Genomic DNA, 17,644 nt, shown 5'->3' with positions numbered 1-17,644 from the left:
GAATTAACTCTCAGCTCCTCCTGCGCCATGTCTGCCTGGATGCTGCCATGTTCCTGCCTTGATGATATTGGACTGAACCTCTGAACCTGTAAGCCAGCCCCAATTAAATGATGTCCTTTTTTGAGAGTTGCCTTGGTCATGGTGTCTCTTCACAGCAGTATTGAAAACACAAAAACAGAAACATAATTACATAAAGCTCTTAAAAATATATGTTTGTCATTTTAGAATTAGAAAATGTTCTTCTCTGTGATTCAGAGGTGTGATCTATTCAGAGAACTGATGAAAGCCAGGCCTGTGATCATAGATACCTGAAAGGGCTGATGTGTTCATTATTGGGAAACTGGAAGTTGAAACCCCACCCACATAGCCCTAAATGACACTTCCTGGTCAACCTCTTCTCCAATCACATGTTGGTAAATCTTTAACAACTAGCTCTCTGGGAGTTGGGAGGTTAGAGCTGACTAGTATTGATGCAGATCTCTGTGGGGTCAACGTGCACCCGTGGCTGATATAAAAGAATGCCTGACAACCTTCAGAATTAGATGAAAGCATGTATTTATTTTATTAGGAAAAAATACAGTTATAAACAGGAAGAAAGGAGGCTAGGCAGAAGGGAATATACCTATAATTCCAGCACTCAGGACACTGAGGAGGGAGGGATATGAAAAAAGCAGGCTGGGCTGTATAGCAAGTCCATGCTGAGGAGATGGATGAGAAGAGGAGAGGGTGGTGGCAGTAGGCAGAAGAGGGTTGTATAAAGCAATCTGTTTGACAGTGAACTGGAAACATTCACCTCGGGGTGACACTGGAGCATAATGCTGAAGCCATCTAGAAGAAAATGTGATCATATTCTATTGCTTGGTTCTGTAGCTGACATTTACATAAACCAAATAAGATAATGATATGTATTGGATATTGATTTTAGGGTTATCCTTTAATCATTCACAAAAGACTATTATGAAACATGCCATAAATACTACCAGTTCTGACCATGCAAAAGTGAGAGAGAAAAGAGAGAGAATCAGACCTTGTTAGATGAAAGACTTCAGTACCCTCCCTTTGGAAAGCAAGAATACATTGTCAAGACAAATAATTACATATATAAAGTTATTGAAAAACACAGGTGCAGATCTAAAACCAAAACAGTAAAACTATTTAATTGAAAGGGGGTAGGGAGGTGCTATAAAAGAAGAACTTTAATTGGTCATAATGTCCTTTTCACAGTAGCAGGTCATTACATAGAGTTTAGAGCTAATACATCTTGATGCAGAGGCATAATTATGTTATTTACAATTACAGAGGTTAATTTCTATAAGAACAAATGACAAGACAGTAATTGCTGTGAAAGCAAGCAGCCCCAGAAGATCCAAGGAGTGTCTAGAACACGAATCAGTGGAGGTGGGAAGTAGACTGGTAGTTAGCTGGGGCTTGGGGAAATGGGATTATTGGCAATGGTGGCACCATGTATAGGGCTTCTTCTGGGGTAATGAAAATGTTCTAAAGTCAACTGAGGTGACAGTTGTACAGCTCTATAAATATACTTAAAACACTGTCTGGTACATAAATGAAATATTTTAATTTACTTCTTTAAGAATTTCAAACAAGGGGCGGGGGGGGTAAAAAAAAAAAAAAGAATTTCAAACAAGAATAGTGTATTTATTTATATCATCCCTCTCTCTCTTATCCCCCCATTCATGACCTCTTCTTATATAACTATCATTACATGTGTGCACATGAGTACATGCATGTGTGTGCACATGCGTATTCATATGTGTGTGTTTGTGTAACATACAAAGATATTCAGCCTACTGAGTCTGGTCACTTATTGATAAGTTTTGGAAACTTCATATTTGGGAGGTGGACTAGTACGTTCTTGGGACATTTATTGTCTTTCTCCTTAGTTTGTTAGGGACAGGAATTCTCCAGAATCAGTATTATGACTGTCTCGGCCTCTTCTGTCTAGGGCATGATGTCACGTCTTATTCTTGGTGATGTTGACCTGGGCCACTTGGTCAAGATGTTATCATTGTTTTTTTTCCACCATAGTTACGACTTTTCTTTTAAAGTCAACATCTTAGGGAGGTGAAGCTAAGGTAAAGAATTGTTAGTGGCCTCCCTCACAAAAAGTGACATACATTTAATATAAAGTAATTTTTCTTAATTAGAGGCAAGACATTTGGAAACCAGACACAGTATCTTTCGATTGCTTTTTTCCAACAACTGGTAAATTCCTGAACATTTCTTAGAGTTTCCAAGTCAGACTTGGATGTCTGGGGATGGCAAACTATTGACTCATTCAGTATGTGATGACTTATTACAGTACTAAGAAAGAAATACCCCAAACAGTTAACCTTTATTTTCCAGGTATTTAATGTATATATTTATGATACTATATGAAGCTAGAAAGACAGACATCCAGAGTAATTCCCAAGACTCCATCACTAATGCTAAGTATGTGAAACTGAGTGATATTGTATGATTAAGCTTAAGTCAGACTGTAGTGTGAGCATTTCTAGTATCAGATGATAAACAAATTACACTATTTATTATTGGCACATAAATCAACAATGCCTGGGCTATTCCACATCATTGGTGGATGGTTTAGGATGGTTTCTAAAAACAACCATTAAGAAGTTGGCTTTATTTTCTTATGTGTGTGCCTGCATGTGAAGGCTTGAAATTGATGTTGGGAGTTTTCCTTGATTTGCTTAGTTAGAAAATGGGAGGATGAGTACCCCATTAATGAGATATCAAAAATCTGTACACCCCAAAGTCCCTCTATTAACAGTTGCCCCAACTCACTGCTGAACCTGCCTGCTTTCTGAATTCTGAAAACATTATTTCTCTTTCTCCTGTCCCATTTCCCTCTCCCCGGTGTCTGCTGACATCTCCAGGTTGCCCAGCTTGTTTTTTGTTGTTTTGTTTTGTTTTGTTTTGTTTGTCAAATGCCAGTAAGAGTTGTCTTGCGTTCCCTTCTAAATCACTTTTAAGTTGTTTTTATCAATGAAACAAAAAACCTACAGAATAGACCTTGTGTCTGCTGGTGACACCACGACCTAAATCATTTCTCCAACTACCCCTAGCCACACTGTTATAGTGGGACTAAGTTCCCACCACAGCTGCCCCTGGCTACACTGTTACAGTGGGACTGAGTTCCCACCATATGCTTCAACTGGAGGACATAGGGAAAGCAGAGCAAAGCTTGTCAGGTGAGCAACAGCCTCCTGACTGAGCATAGATTTTGGCAGATATTGGAGAAGGCCTCAACACAAAGGAACAGGAGGCACTGGAGAGAAAAGTTCTGTCCTCTCACTAACCGCATGGCTTTTCGGTAATCTGTGCAGTCTTCATGTACTTTACTTTCACATCCATGAAACATGTATGACAGCTGACAATGTTCCCTGAGGTAAGGCTGGCAAATGCTGAAGACCTAAGCCAGCTGGGGTGGAAACAGGAGCTCATTATATACGTCTCTCTTTTTCTATATTCTAGAAACTTCCCAAACAAACCAATGCTTTGAGGAAGGAGTTACATGAGAATGATACATATAACGTGTGGCTTAAGTTTATTCGGTTACGTTTAGAAGGTGTCAGTTAACATGCATATGGAATGCCCAGTTATCTTGATGCTGATTTTAAATTTTTTCAGTTATTTTATTTTATGTGTATGGGTGTTTTATTCACATGTATATCTGTGTACCACTAAACTCAGGTTCTCTGGAAGAGCAGCAAGATCTCTTAACTCCTGAGTCCTCTCTCTGGCCCCCATCTTGATGTGGTAAACAGGACACCAGAGTTTGGTACAAGACAGGGGTAGAATTGAGTCCTGTAAGAACCTTTTCCAGCCGGGCGTGGTGGCGCACGCCTTTAATCCCAGCACTCGGGAGGCANAGGCAGGCGGATTTCTGAGTTTGAGGCCAGGCTGGTCTACAAAGTGAGTTCCAGGACAGCCAGGGCTATACAGAGAAACCCTGTCTCAAAAAACAAAAAAAAAAAAAAAAAAAAAAAGAACCTTTTCCATGTTCCTGGGTTTCATTTCTTAATATCCTGAGGACTGGAGGGCTGATGTACATAGGCATAGACATTTCTTCTGCCATCTCTTGGTTCCAGAGTCTCACTGAGGGGGCCTGAGCTTAGCCACTTGTCCTCCGTCTTGTTTTCCAGTAACTCCCATTGGCTGGAGATATAGCTCAGCAGTGAGCTATCGTGTGTGACAGACAGCCCGGGCCTGTTTCTCAGCAACATCTCTCCAGATTCGTTTTTCTCAGACCAAATGACTTTGCTTTCCTAATGCTTTAAATTCCCCTCCTCAACCTCCCCAGAGCTGATGTTCTTAGAGGAGAGAGAGGCAGAGGCTGTGTGAAGATGGAGTAGTGGCCACAGCAGGGACCACAGGTATTATCAGGAGCTGGCAGGTGCCAGAAAGGATCCTCTCTGGAGCTCTCAGAGGGAGCACAGGGCCCTGCCTGGTTAATATTTCTGCCTCCAGAACCAGGAGATGGTACCATTCTGGTATTTTTAAGCTGATGAACCTTTTGATCTGTTAGAGAAGCTAAGACCTGGAAGAGTGAGGTCAGAGAAGAGGCCCACACAGTGTGACTCTCAGTGTAGAGGACATAGACTCCCAGATCTGCTGTCCTCACCCAGCGCCAAGGAGCAACCCAGCCTGCAGGACACAGAACACATGTTCGGTGGACATAGGACCATGTTGTTACGTGGAGGTGATAAATGAGCCCTGCTCCAGTGAGGGTAAACAGAAGAGACACAGCACAGGCCTCCTGAGCACCAAGTCACCAGCTGCTGTCCAGGGCCCCAGAGTTTCTGACTCCGTGCATGGATGGGGTAGATGTTGATAATGAATCAGGACCACACTGGAAACCTGATTGCAAGCCGGAGTGCTTCCACGGACATCCTAAGATGTGCGAAGCTTATGACCTCAACAACACAAAGTTCACCCTGCAGAGGAAACCAACCAAAGGAAACCTCCTCACCTCTCTGTCGCCACCACTGGCCAGCACCCAGTGTCTGCTCTCCCTTCCCATTGGCCAAGGCAACACCTCCCACCTTATGCAGTCACTAATCTTTCAGCGAAGTCAGCTGTTACCCTGGGAGTAGCAACAGTTCAAGGGTGAAAGGAACGTCTTCCTCCCCCGCCTTGAGAAGTCAGGGAAGGCAAGTGCCAGCTGCCTTTGAGAAAGGGTTTCCTGTGCTCCACCCCCACCCCCACCCCCACCTCCCAGCAGGGTGGCTGGGAGTTCCTAAGGGCAGATGATGAGGGCAGGTGATTGAATAAACAAAGCGAGGCATAAGCCTTACTTTGGAAGACTCATCAACCCTCAAAGGGTGTTCTGACCCATGCAAGAATAGCTGAGCCCCGAGAACGCTTTGCTAACTGGAAGAAGCCAGCCACAGAACAGAGGATCTGCACAGTCTGCTCACACAAGACACCTGGGGGTGGGGGTGGGGTTGGGGGTGGGGGTGGGGGTGTCTGACTCAAGAAGTAAAGTATTGACAACCAGAGACTGGGGAAGCCGCGGCAGAGCTGTTGTTTAAAGGCCAGCTTCAGCTTGGAAGATGAAGTTCTGTAGCCAGGACGATGTTGGTGAATGTACTTAATGCTCAGGATGGTCACTGAATACTGTGTACATCACACTGACAAAGACAACTGTGGGGTGTGAGAGGGATAACTGAGCACTGGGGAGGAAGAAACAGAGAAATTGAGATGGTAGATGAGCTGAGGCTGGGGAGGCAGTCTCTTTCTCAATAAATAAACGAATAAATAAGCAAATGATTGAAACCCACTTTCATGTCCCATCTTTAATGCTCCTCTGTAAACATCCAGAGCCTTAACTTCTTCAAGGCTGACCAGAAAGCAGAAAAATGGCCAGGCCAAGTATTACAATCTTGTAATCGCAGAGCTGGGGAGGAGAGATGCAGGAGGGTCAGGATGCTAGGTCTCTGGCTGCACAGCAAGTTCAAGGACACAGACACAAACTGCTATAGTCCCTTTATGCTTTCCCAAACAAGGTAGAGCGGTTCTCTGAGCTGTTGTTTGTTAAGTGGGGTCCCAGGAGCGGCACAAGCCCTTTAGACTGCCAAACATGCAAGTCCTGCTTTCTTGACTCAGTAAATCCCAGCACGGTGTCTGGCGACCCGCTTATCAATCACAGATCAACCGGATCAATCAAGCCTCCTAGTGACCACTCACAAAGGGAGTCCTTGGCCCCAGATCCCTGCCACCACCTCCCCCCACGCCCACCCCGTTACTTGGGACAGCTTCATCTGTCCTGCTCCAGAGGGTCTGGGACCAGCGTCCTAGGGACAGGTATCCTGCAGCAGGGTTAAGAGATGTTAGCCTCGGTTCCTTCAAGGGTGGAGCCCAGCCGGCCCCGCCTTGCACTCCTACAGTCACACAGGTAGCCAGCTGGGCAGGGCCTGGAAACAAAGTAAGGGAGGCTGAACTCCTGCTTGCCAGTCGCCCGTCGGGAGCCTTGGAGCCGCCACAATGGGTACGTGAGCATGGGCAGCTGGGGCGGGGTCGCCGGGATCAGGGACACTTCTGTCTCAGGGAGATTGCGGAGCAGGTGCCGCCGGGGGTGGGTGGGGGATAGGGAACAACTCCTCACTGGCCGCAGGGAACCGACTGATTGGAGGCTGGAAACCTGGGGAGGAGGTAGCCACTCTTGAAGTTTCCTCCGAGGTGGTCAAACGCCAAGGCTGGGGGAATAAACGCACTACTCTCCGCCCTCCTACCTCTTAGACTCTCGGGTTTTCATTCTCTCGGTGCCAAGTGTCTGTGGCCTTGGAGTTGAGTGCTTTCTGCCGGTGGTGGCAGGAAGGGCGTACTGGGGGCCTCAGGGCGCTCCATGGGACTTTGATTCTGTGCTTGCCTCTAGCAAAGAGGGTGACCCTGGAATTCTCATGGGAATCCTTGGCGCCTCTCTGTACCGTTCCTGGTTCTACCACTGTCCTCAGAAAAGGCACACGAATCAAGCAGCCCATTCTTGAGGAGACTAGAGTAGAAGTATCAGCCTATGAACTAAGAGGCAGCTCGGTGCCTGCCCTGCTTCAAAGTAAGCTGCCTCTGGGAGTGACTTAGAACCACAGACCTTAAGGCCACCGGTCCCCCTAAAGCTGGGGCAACAAGCTGACTCCCCCAAAGTTCCGCTTTGATGGGCAACCCCTGCTTCTCAGGCTTCATGGACACTGGCAGCAGAGCTCCAACTTGTTCTCCCTGCATCGTGTTCATGTTGCCCCTTGCTAGCCTTGTGTTCCTGCCTCAGTACAGAGCGCCCATGGGGGCCTGGTGACCCCCTGGGTCACAGCAGGAGTTTGAGAAGTAGCAGCAAGGGAGTGAGTCACACCTTGAACTTTGGCTGTAGCAAATTGCTGTTCGGAATAGATTTCTCATGTCATTTGAGATGAACAGCATCAGACTACATACTGCGCCCAGCTTCTAAGAGGGGCTCCAGATTCCTCTCCCGGCTGCCGCTTGTAACCTTGCTGAGAGCCGCCTTAAGATGCTTGTATTGGACTCTGATGCCAGGTCCCCAAGTTACCACAGGATCCGCTTTGTGCGAGATGCGTTTTGCCCTTCTAACAGATAGCTCTGGTGGGAAGAAAAGAATACAGAACAAACTGTTGGACGCAGTGTCCCAAAGCAATGGGTGCTTCCTTATTGAACTAACTGGTCCTCCGCTGGAGTTTTGCTTGGCATGGGAATAGCGACCAGTGACTTGTAATCAAATCAGGCTTTGATTTGTAGATGTCTCAGCTTTTCAATATCAAGAGCAAGGAAATGGAAAAGATAATTAAAAGTTATAGTGACTCCCCCTGGTGAAAACAATGGTTGGCGGTTAGAGCTCGTCAGAATTGTTTCAGGTGCCGTGTGATGGACTGTAACCCTAGGAATACTTGCAGAATGGAAGGAGCAGGAAACAGTTCTTAGAGTAACGGGTGCCCTGAGCCGCTGACTTACTCCTACGTGGTTCAAACCAGCGTTCATGCCAGGGACCTCACTCCCCCTGGGAATCCAGGGGATGAAGTGATGAATGACTAGGAAGGAGAGAGACAGGCATGGCACCCACAGGCTATGCAGCTAAATGGGATGTGGGCACCCATGATTGAACCTAAACACCCATGGTTGAAATCTTAAATTTTGACTTTTTTTAAAAAAGATTTATTTATTTATTTTATGTATGTGAGTACACTGTAGCTGTACAGATGGTTGTAAGCCTTCATGTGGTTGTTGGGAATTGAATTTTTTTGGACCTCTGCTGGCTCCGGTCAACCCCACGTGCTCAGTCCCTGCTTGCTCAGGATATTATACATAAGTATACTATAGCTGACTTCAGATGCACCAGAAGAGGACGTCAGATACCTTTACAGATGGTTGTGAGCCACCATGTGGTTACTGGGATTTGAACTCATGTCCTTTGGAAGAGCAGTCAGTGCTCTTACCCGCTGAGCCATCTCACCAGCCCATTTGACTTGTTTTTAAGTAGAGACCAGCACTCTCTTGTAGAGAAGAGCATAATTGTAATACCTGGGCTCTGTCCTTGGTGTAGAAGCAACCTCAGACACTCAGTAAACATGTAGGTGGAGCTGTCCCAATAAAACCAGTTACAGGTGTTGATGTCAACTTGTATATGGTTCCTTTACACTTTTAATTGTCTTTTAAAAACAATATTCCTTTTAATTTTTTATTGAATTTTATTTACTGATTGTGTATGTGTGTGTGCACATACCAGAGCCATCTTTGTTTTTGAGACAAAGTCTTATTCTGTAGCTCAGGCTGGTTGAGACCTGAACTATGCAGCCCAGACTAGCCTCAAACTCATAGCAATCCTCCTGCTTCAACCTTCCAAGAGTTGAGATTACAACTGTGAGCCAACACACCTGGCATTTATATATTTCTCTATGTGTTTGCAAAACCGCCTTCAATCTTTCAATTATTTAAAAATATATATATATCACTCTTGGCTCCTGAGCTGGAGGCAGCCCCGAACCTCTGAACTTTGCCTGAAGATATGGGTGATGAAAGAGAGGCTGTTGGCTCACTGGTCTCTTGGGCTGTCTGCCGGAAAGAAGTCTCTGAATAACAGGAACTCTCCCAGGCTGGGAGAGGCCTCAAGGAGGAGAGAGCAGCCACAGCACCTTTGGGAGGCTGAGGAGATTTTCATTGAAGCTTTCTAAGACATAATCTCTTTCCCGTTATCAAATCCCTCTTATTTAAAACTTAGCAAAAGGCTGTGCTGGGTTTGATGGGGCTAAAATACACATTTCACACTCTAGCCTCGAAAACTATGGCTGCTGTTCCCTCAAGCACTTGACTCTGAGGACTGGGTACAAGAGTCAAGTTCCTTGAAGGAAACTCCCTTCCAGCTCCCAGGGCTGAGAAGTCGGCTTCCTTAGCGAATCATGCTCTGCCGCATGCCTTCCTCTGATCTCAGCCTTGTTTGTGTGCCTTGGGAGTTTCTCCAAGTCAGCCTCTTGCTTGGGTGTGAAAAGATGAGCCAGCCTTGCAGGTGCCTCCCTCCTGGCCATTTAAAAGTCCTTCCCCATTCTCAACCAAAGTGCAGGGCCAAAGTGCCCAGGAAGCTGGTGTCCTGCTCCAACCTGGGAGTGAGCCATGGGCTGCCGAGTATCCGCTGGAGACTTGGAAATGGGAGCTGAGGCCCCCGGCTCTTGCTGACAATCTCTAAGTTCACTTTTATCTTTTTGTTCGTTTATACTGAGATGACAGAATCACGATTCTAACGCTTCATAGCTGGAAAATTATCTTAAACTTCTGATCCTTCTGCTTCTGCTTCCCAACTGTTGGGATTAGAGGTGCGCAGCGCCCATTTTCTGTGGTGTGCACAATCAAATCCAAGACTTTGCCCATGCTAAGCAAGCATAATGCCAATTGTGCTTCATCCCTAGACTGGCTTCTGTCTTGAGCACACACCCCATCTCCTAGATGAGCACCACCCCTAGGGTCCTGGCTCTGTGGGAGTGGGGTGTGGGAGCCAAGGATTGTCATGTTTATAGTGCCCTGGCTGCTGGCCCTAGCACCATACTCTGAGAATAACAGCTTACAGTGACTCTGAGTGATCATAACTGACAACACTTTCTCCTCCTTGATCCCTTACCCATGTCAAAACGTTGCTATCTCGGTCTAGAAATTAGACTGTGGTAATCGGTAATAATTAGTCCAGCCTGCCCCTGGGTACATACGGGTATGTGTCTGTTGTGATGGGTAGATTTGTGGCTGTTTGAAAAATGGCGGTAGAGACAGGGAGAATCAAAGTGAAGTACTGGCCCACTGGGGCTGGCAGAGTGGACCTAAAGTCCCTGTTTATCCAGATGTTCACTCCCCATGGAAGGCCATAGAATAATCCTACATCCTCAGGGCAGAAACCAAAACTCTTAGAAGCACTTCCTCTTGGTTGTTGTTGAGGTAAAGGAGACCACATGAAGCAGCCATAAATATGGAGTCATCCTCCTGCTAAGCTGTGGTGTTGCTGCTCACACTTCCACGGCATCTCTAGGTGGAAGAGAATCTTTTCTCGATTTCTTGGGTTTTCTGATTTTTAACTTCCCTACGGCTCTTGAAATTCCTGAAGCATCTCACGAAGTGCAGAGAAGAAATAGATCAAGCACCTATGCGTTTGGCTTGTCTAGCTTCCAGGAGAGTTCCCCTGCAGAAGGGCAGGCTCCCATTCTGTCCTCTAAGGAAAACCACTGTGGACGGAATGGCCGGGTACCATGAACTGTGAGTAGAAGCTGGGACTGCTCAACCCCGCTGTGTTCTCACTCTGGGCCCAGAAGCTCCATTACACAATAGCAAGTGGAGTCTGTCCCTTGCAGGAGGGAAAGTGGGTAGGTGTCTCCGGTGAGCTGATAAGGAAACGAAAACAAGGGTGACTTCTGAGGGACATCTTCACATTCCTCCCTGATGACAGAGAACAGGCCAGTGTTACCAGGAGCCAGTGACAAGGACCGACTCAGAGATCCTGTAATGCTGTGGTTGCAACACAAGGAACCAGAGAATCTCTGTTTTGTAACTTTGTCCTTTGGTTTACAAGCACAGCTGCTACTGGCTGGCAGGACAGAGCTAAAAGCACATGCCAGCAGTTAGAAAATGCTATTGCTGGGACTGGAGGATGCCCCAGAGTGAAGAGTGCTTTGCTACTCTTCCAGAGGACCTGTCTGGTTCCTAGTATCCACACTGAGTGGTTTACAGCCTCCTTTAGTTCCAGCTCCAAGGGCTCTACCAGCATCTTCTGGCACCTCTGGGCACCTGCACTCACATGGTATACATACAGACACACACATTCTTGTGAGACACACACACACACACAAAATATAATGAATCTTTAAACAGAAGAAAAGAAAAGACACTGCCCAGGGCGAAGAGGGACAGGATCCTCCCCTAGCAACTACAGAACAGGAAGGTCTCCCAGGTGTTTAGAGTGAAGCCTGCCTGCAGCCCCCCTATCCAACTGCAGGAGTTCCCACTGCAGGGCAGGTTTGCCCTTCACCAGCTATTATGTGGGAAGATGTAACAATTAGTACTCGTCTCACTAGAACGTTCTGGTTTAAGAATCAGGTTCAGGACTAGAAAAGCTACAAAGTATTCTTAGATAGGAAGACTCATCTGAAATTCTCAAACCAAACCGATTAAAATGCCTGCAATGGGAAGGGAGCGGCAAGATTTTGTAACAAGCTCTTTAGGACTCCCAACAAGAGCTCTGTTCACTTGTAGATCTGAGACGTTCTTGAGGAAAAGAATTCTTTCCCCTGTTCATGCCAAACCCAAGAACTCACATCCTGTGTGCCTTTCCTATGGCTCCCATAACTAAAGTGACACTGTGTTCTAAATGACAAGGGTGTCACAGATACAGAGGCTGGGAGTCCAGTCAAGATGTTTGGAGGCCATGCTCTGTCTGAAGGCTCCAAGGGGCTCTGGTCCAGGCCTTTCTCGTGGCTTCTGGTGGCATTGCAGCCCTTGGCTCAGAGACATTGTCCAGCCTCTATTTCCACTGTCATGTGGCCGTCTTCTTCCTGTGTCTCTATCTCCTGTCTCTTCTGTCTTATAAAGACATCATTCACACTGGATTAACGTACCCCCCTCCTTCTCCAGCTAACCTTACCTAGATGAATTATCCTTGTAGCAAGTCTGTTTCTAAGAAGGCCATATTGTGAGATTCTGGAAAGCTCTATCCAACCCCCATATCATACTAAGAAAATGTGTTATATCACATACATATGGAATTAAGTTGTAATGTACAGCATATAAAGATGACTCAACTCTGTTGGGGTCAGCAGCATCTCATGTGCCATCTTGGGTGGCCAGCAACATAGATGAGCTTTAGTGTCACAGTCCCAATCAATCCTAAACAACCCATTTAGTAATGAAAAGTATGTGGGGAAACAATTGCCCCCATGATATAGGTAACATCGGTGAAACCTGTGTGGGGTGTGGTGGCAGTAAAGGCTTGCAGATCTTTGTGAGTTCAAGACCAGCCTGATCTACACAGTGACTTCCAGGATAGCCAGGGCTACAGAGTAAGACCGTCTCTCAAAACTTAGGCAGAAATATATAAGGTGGAATCAAAAACACTTAAACTGTCAAAGTAAGCACAGGCAATTTATCTCATTATTCTAAAACTCTGAACCATGCTCTGTTGATACTGTTAGTGGGACTGTGCTGAGCAGTAGGGTGAAGTCTCTAGGCAGTCTGTATTCATACTATTGAGTCACATATGCATGTTTTATCTTCAAGGTAGCTGCCTCTGCCATGCCTGTTCATCCCAAGATTATAAGACTGGGCGAAAAATGTTACTTAGAACACTTACACAGAGCATTATTAGATAATATCTGTCAAAATTTAAAGTGTACACATTCTACCAACATTTATGTCTAGAATTTTTAAAAAAGATTTATTTATTTATTATATGTAAGTACACTGTAGCTGTCTTCAGACACTCCAGAAGCGGGAATCAGATCTTGTTATGAATGGTTGTGAGCCACCATGTAGTTGCTGGGATTTGAACTCGGGACCTTCAGAAGAGCAGTCGGTGCTCCTAACCACTGAGCCATCTCTCCAGCCCTAGAATTTTTTTATCTTTTCATTTAGCAGTGAGGTGTGTATAATATAAATGTCAATGCAAAAAAAAAAAAAAACATTTTCATTCTGCCTTGAGTCTTTCAGACAGATTTTGCAATAGTAAAACAGGTTTTTATTTTTCAGTCCTGATTTATCATCTTTAAAAAAGGAAACCTTTGTGTACAAAAGTTGTAGTCTGAGTTGTCTCTAAAACAAACTCCTCAAAAGACTAAAGGCTGACTTCTTTTAATTGGCAGTGTGTAGATGGTTTGGACCTTGTTCTTTCCTATGAAGATACACAAGATCAAATTGTGTATCAATACAGCTCAGCACATTCCTACTGCTGGTAGGCAGGCTGCTGTCCTCTGTCGGGAGACTTCAACCTGAGCTGGAGGGGGGACAGTTGCCCATGCGGCCCATAGCCACCTCCCACCATGTCTTCCCTCTGTCTTCTTCCAGAGGCCTTTCTGAGGAAGAGCCTCTCTTCTCTAATCAAGGGACATAGTCATCTCTTCACTCTCAACCACATACATTTACACTAAGCCTTAGTCTAAGTCCTGGCCCAAGGGTGTTCTTCTGCAATAAAAATATGAGTATAGATAAAGAAACCAACTTGGGGAGCAAGGGTTATGTCCGTTGCTTTTCTATCGCCACGACAGAACACCACGGCCAAAGCAACTCGGAAAAGAAAGCATTTCACTGGAGCTCATAGGTCCACAGGGTTATAGTCCATGACCACTGGGGAAGGGAAGGTAGGCATGGCTCTGGAGTGGCCTGTGAGAGCTTATACCTTGATCCACAAGCTTGAGAGAGAGAAGGAGAAAGAGAGAAGGAGCGATGGGGAGGGACAAAGGGAGGGGAGAGAGAATGAACAAACTGGGAATGTTGGTTTGGGCTTTTAAAACCTCTAAGCCCACCCCTAGTGACATATATCCTCCCACAAAGCCATGCCTCCTAACCCCCCCCCAACCTTCCAGTAACGGAGGACCAAGCATTCAAAGATATAAACCTGGGGGGTTCACCCCCATTCAGACTACCATAGCTTGCCACGCCTAGGGAAACCATCACATCTGTCTATGTCGGGGCAGAATGTCAGACCACCACTTCCCAGGCCCTCTGTTTTGTTACGTGTTAACTCTGAGGGACTCTCTGGCCTCCTGACCTTTCCCTGCCATGGAGCAGTTGAGGACTGAATGATCTCTGAGCTTGTCAAAAGATAGCTGGATCCTGTAGCCCACCAAGACCCTTCCTGCAAATCACAGGTATGCTCAGAGAATGGTTATAAGACAAGACTGTATGCATGCCGGTACACACATTCACAGAGGTCAGAAATTGTCGTCAGGTATCTTTTGGTTTTAGTTTTTAGGTTTGTTATGTTTTGTCTGAGACAAGGTCTTACTTACTATGTGACTGCCTATCCTGGAGCTCACTGTGTAGACCAGGCTGGCCTCAAACTCATAGAGATCCACCTGCCTCTGTCTCCTGAGTGCTGGGATTAAAGGCATGTGCTGCCATGCCTGATGATGTCAACTGTCTTCCATTTTCTCTGTCTCTGTTTCTGTCTCTGTCTCTCTCTGTCTCTGCCTCATTTTTCTCAGATAGAGTCTGTCTTACCAATTCATCTAGGCTGGCTGGCCAGTGAGCTTCAGAGACGCTCTTATCTCTACCTCTCCAGTGCTGGGATTTAACTGCTGTCTACCCTGCCTGCCTTTATCTTTGAATACTGAGAATCAGAACTCAGGTCCTCATGTTTGCACAGCAGACATGGGTTTCAGTCCGAGTCTTAACTCAGTCTGACTGAGCTTCTTCCCTGGTCCTTTAGAAACATTTTTAAAGGGTAGGAGGATGTTGCAACACAAAGTAACGAGTGGTACTCAGCAAACAGCCTTTGGCCATTGTGGCCTGTAATATGTATCCCCTAAGTTCAGATGTAGCGAAGTCCAGGCCCCCAGTACCCAGGATGGGACCTCTCTGAAGAGCTGGGCAGTTGCAAATGTGACTAGTTAATATCAGATCCTAGTGGAGAAGGGTGGGTTACAAGTTCAGAATAACTGGTATCTTTATTATAGGGTAGGTTTGGGCACAGATACACACGAGAGGGATGCTGTGTAGAGAAGGCAATAGCAGATGATGCTTCTATGAATCAAAGAATACCACAGAATGCTAGAAACCCCCAGAGGGGCTCAGAACACTCTCCCTCTCAGGCACAGAAGATGGTAACTCTCCCAACACCTTGATCTCAGACGTCCAGCTTCCAAGACTGTGAATCAGTGGATCCAGGCTGTTTTTGAGCCACTTGCATGAGAAACCTTGAATTCTAGCCATTCAAAATGCATATGATGGCCAGGAGCTGTGCCCAAGCCTGAGCAATAGATGCCAAGGTGTGAAGGCAAAGTCCCAGCTGTCAAGCACACATGAGATAAAGCGTGGCCTGCCTGATAGATGAGAAAAATACAAGGGCACGTTATCACTTAAGTAGATCGTACAGCCAGAGTGCCCTGGCACCTGTCCTGCATGCAACACAGGCACATCAGGAGCTGCTGCTGTCCCTGAGTGCTATAAGGTGACCCACTGCTGAGGAGCTGACGCTAGGCAGCAGCTAAGTGGGTTGATGTTCCATGTCTGTCTCCTGAGGAGCGACTCAGGGGGCGCATGGGGTATGGACTCATCACAGCTTCTCCCCCTAGTTCTGAAAGGGCCACAAGACTTCTGCCAGGACTCAGACCAACCATGGCTAATCCAGTCTTGGGTACAGTCCCTGGTACTGAGCTGAGCTGATCCTCTTGGGTGGCTTCATGCCCAAATCATTGCATAAACTCCTTGCTCTCTCATTAGCAATGCTCCTGACAGTAGTAGCTCCATGCTTTTAGCATCTACGTAGCTTTCCTCATTCTTGGGGTGTTTGTTTTTACTTAAGACAGAGTCTCCCTAGGTAGCCCTGGCTGTCCTAGAATTTGCTTTACAGACCTGCCTGACCTTGAACTTGCTGATATCTGCCTGCCATTGCCTCCAGAGTGCTGGGACCACCATGCCTGGCTTGACTTGCTTTGGCCCTGAACGGTATAGACAGGGCAACCTCTGATGTCTTAATCGTGACTTCTCTTCTTTGTATTGTGTTATACTCATCCACTGACTGACTCGGGATAAAGGCTGTATTTCAAAAATCTGTAATGATATCAGCAAAGACCCCCTTTTCCATGGTAGGAAAGACACCTACAAATTGGTTCAGACTTTAGGGTCCAGGCACTCTTAGAAATGGTAAGAGATAGTTTTCTTTCCATCTGAAGAGGAGCTCCTTTCTCAGACCTCAGCAAAGCATCCCAAATCCAACTTACAGAAGTGCACTCTCCAGCCTGAGTGTCACTGATGGAGCTCAGCTGTGTGCCTCATGACAGTGTCCTGACTGTGGAGGGCACATGCCCTGTAAGCTGTAAGATTACAGTATACTGTAGATCTGTGGTCGGTTTACCCTTCAGGTTTGTGCAAATATACTCTGTGGTGCTTGAACATGGATGAAAACACCATCATCATCTTTGCCATCAATGATAAAATATGTTTCTCAGAACATGTACCCACGCAGCAGCTCTTGCTGTATTGATTATTTTTAGGTAACAAAATATTACTTAGAGATTCTAAGCCTACGTGGCTCAATTTATTATGCTCTGTGTAAATCACAGGAAATTTCCACATCAGAGGAGAAGTGTTAGTGAGTGGTGGGTCTCACTAGAGTCTCGCTTTCCTTCTGTTTCTCTGCCCCTCCACTGCACCCCAAAGTTAGCAATGAGAGAAATGTTTAATATATACTTACTATTACTGATTTCTGTCTAAATTTTTTTAGATAATAAAAAGTCAAAATCCATTAGACACAATAACAGCAAAAGCCAATGTTTAGTCAGTGATTAGACACACTGGCACCACTGAGCTCTCCGGATAAGGGAGTCTGAAGTCTAGATGTGGTCCTGGTCATACTTACATCTCCCAGTGACCTACAGGCTGTTCCGGAAACATGGGCTCGCCCAATATGCTCACTGAGTGGTCTTAAGTAAACCAAGCCTTGTTGAAATTGAAATCTGAGTTCAAATCAAGTCTCTTGTGGCCCCTGGCTCTACACTTGTCCTTTCTATGATAGCGGTCCTGTTGACACAGGTACGTTCAGATAAGAAGTGCTGACTTCAGTGTATGACCAGCAGATAGCTTGGGATTCTATAAAAGGAGCTTAGCAACCTCTGCCCTGGAATAATAAAAGCAGTTCTCAGGAATTCACACCTTTCAAAACACAAAATGCTTCCTGCAGGATGTCTGGGTCCTGCCATCTCAGGCTTCTGCTTCAAGAAGACAAGCTACCCTGCTACCAATCGGGGCACTGAAGAATGCCCACAGCCTGGTTTGCTCTGCTGTCCTCCCTGGAGACTAAGGCTCTTCTTGGCTGACTGTAGCCAATCTCAGCTACTTTGTGGGTTCTTCTTTTTTTCTACCCTTTATCCCCCTATCACTAGAGAGGAGAAAAGGAGAGAGAGAGAGAGAGAGAGAGAGAGAGAGAGAGAGAGAGAGA

General features: G+C 46.0%; 1 protein-coding gene across 1 annotated transcript in view; it reads left to right on the top strand.

Moving 5' to 3' along the window:
- Nucleotides 1–6,425: 6,425 nt before the first annotated feature.
- Nucleotides 6,426–17,644, top strand: part of Slc15a1 (solute carrier family 15 member 1) — a 43,828-nt gene continuing 32,609 nt past the window's right edge. Inside the window, exon 1 of the mRNA XM_021181978.2 lies at nucleotides 6,426–6,508. Within this exon, the coding sequence (XP_021037637.2) occupies nucleotides 6,505–6,508 (4 nt within the window). The 5' untranslated portion in view covers nucleotides 6,426–6,504. The remainder of the gene's footprint in view (nucleotides 6,509–17,644) is intronic.

This window comes from Mus caroli, chromosome 14, assembly GCF_900094665.2.
Source record: "Mus caroli chromosome 14, CAROLI_EIJ_v1.1, whole genome shotgun sequence".
Classification (NCBI taxonomy): domain Eukaryota; kingdom Metazoa; phylum Chordata; class Mammalia; order Rodentia; family Muridae; genus Mus; species Mus caroli.
Note: the sequence above shows the minus strand (reverse complement) of the source record. Positions and strands in the feature narration are given on the sequence as shown.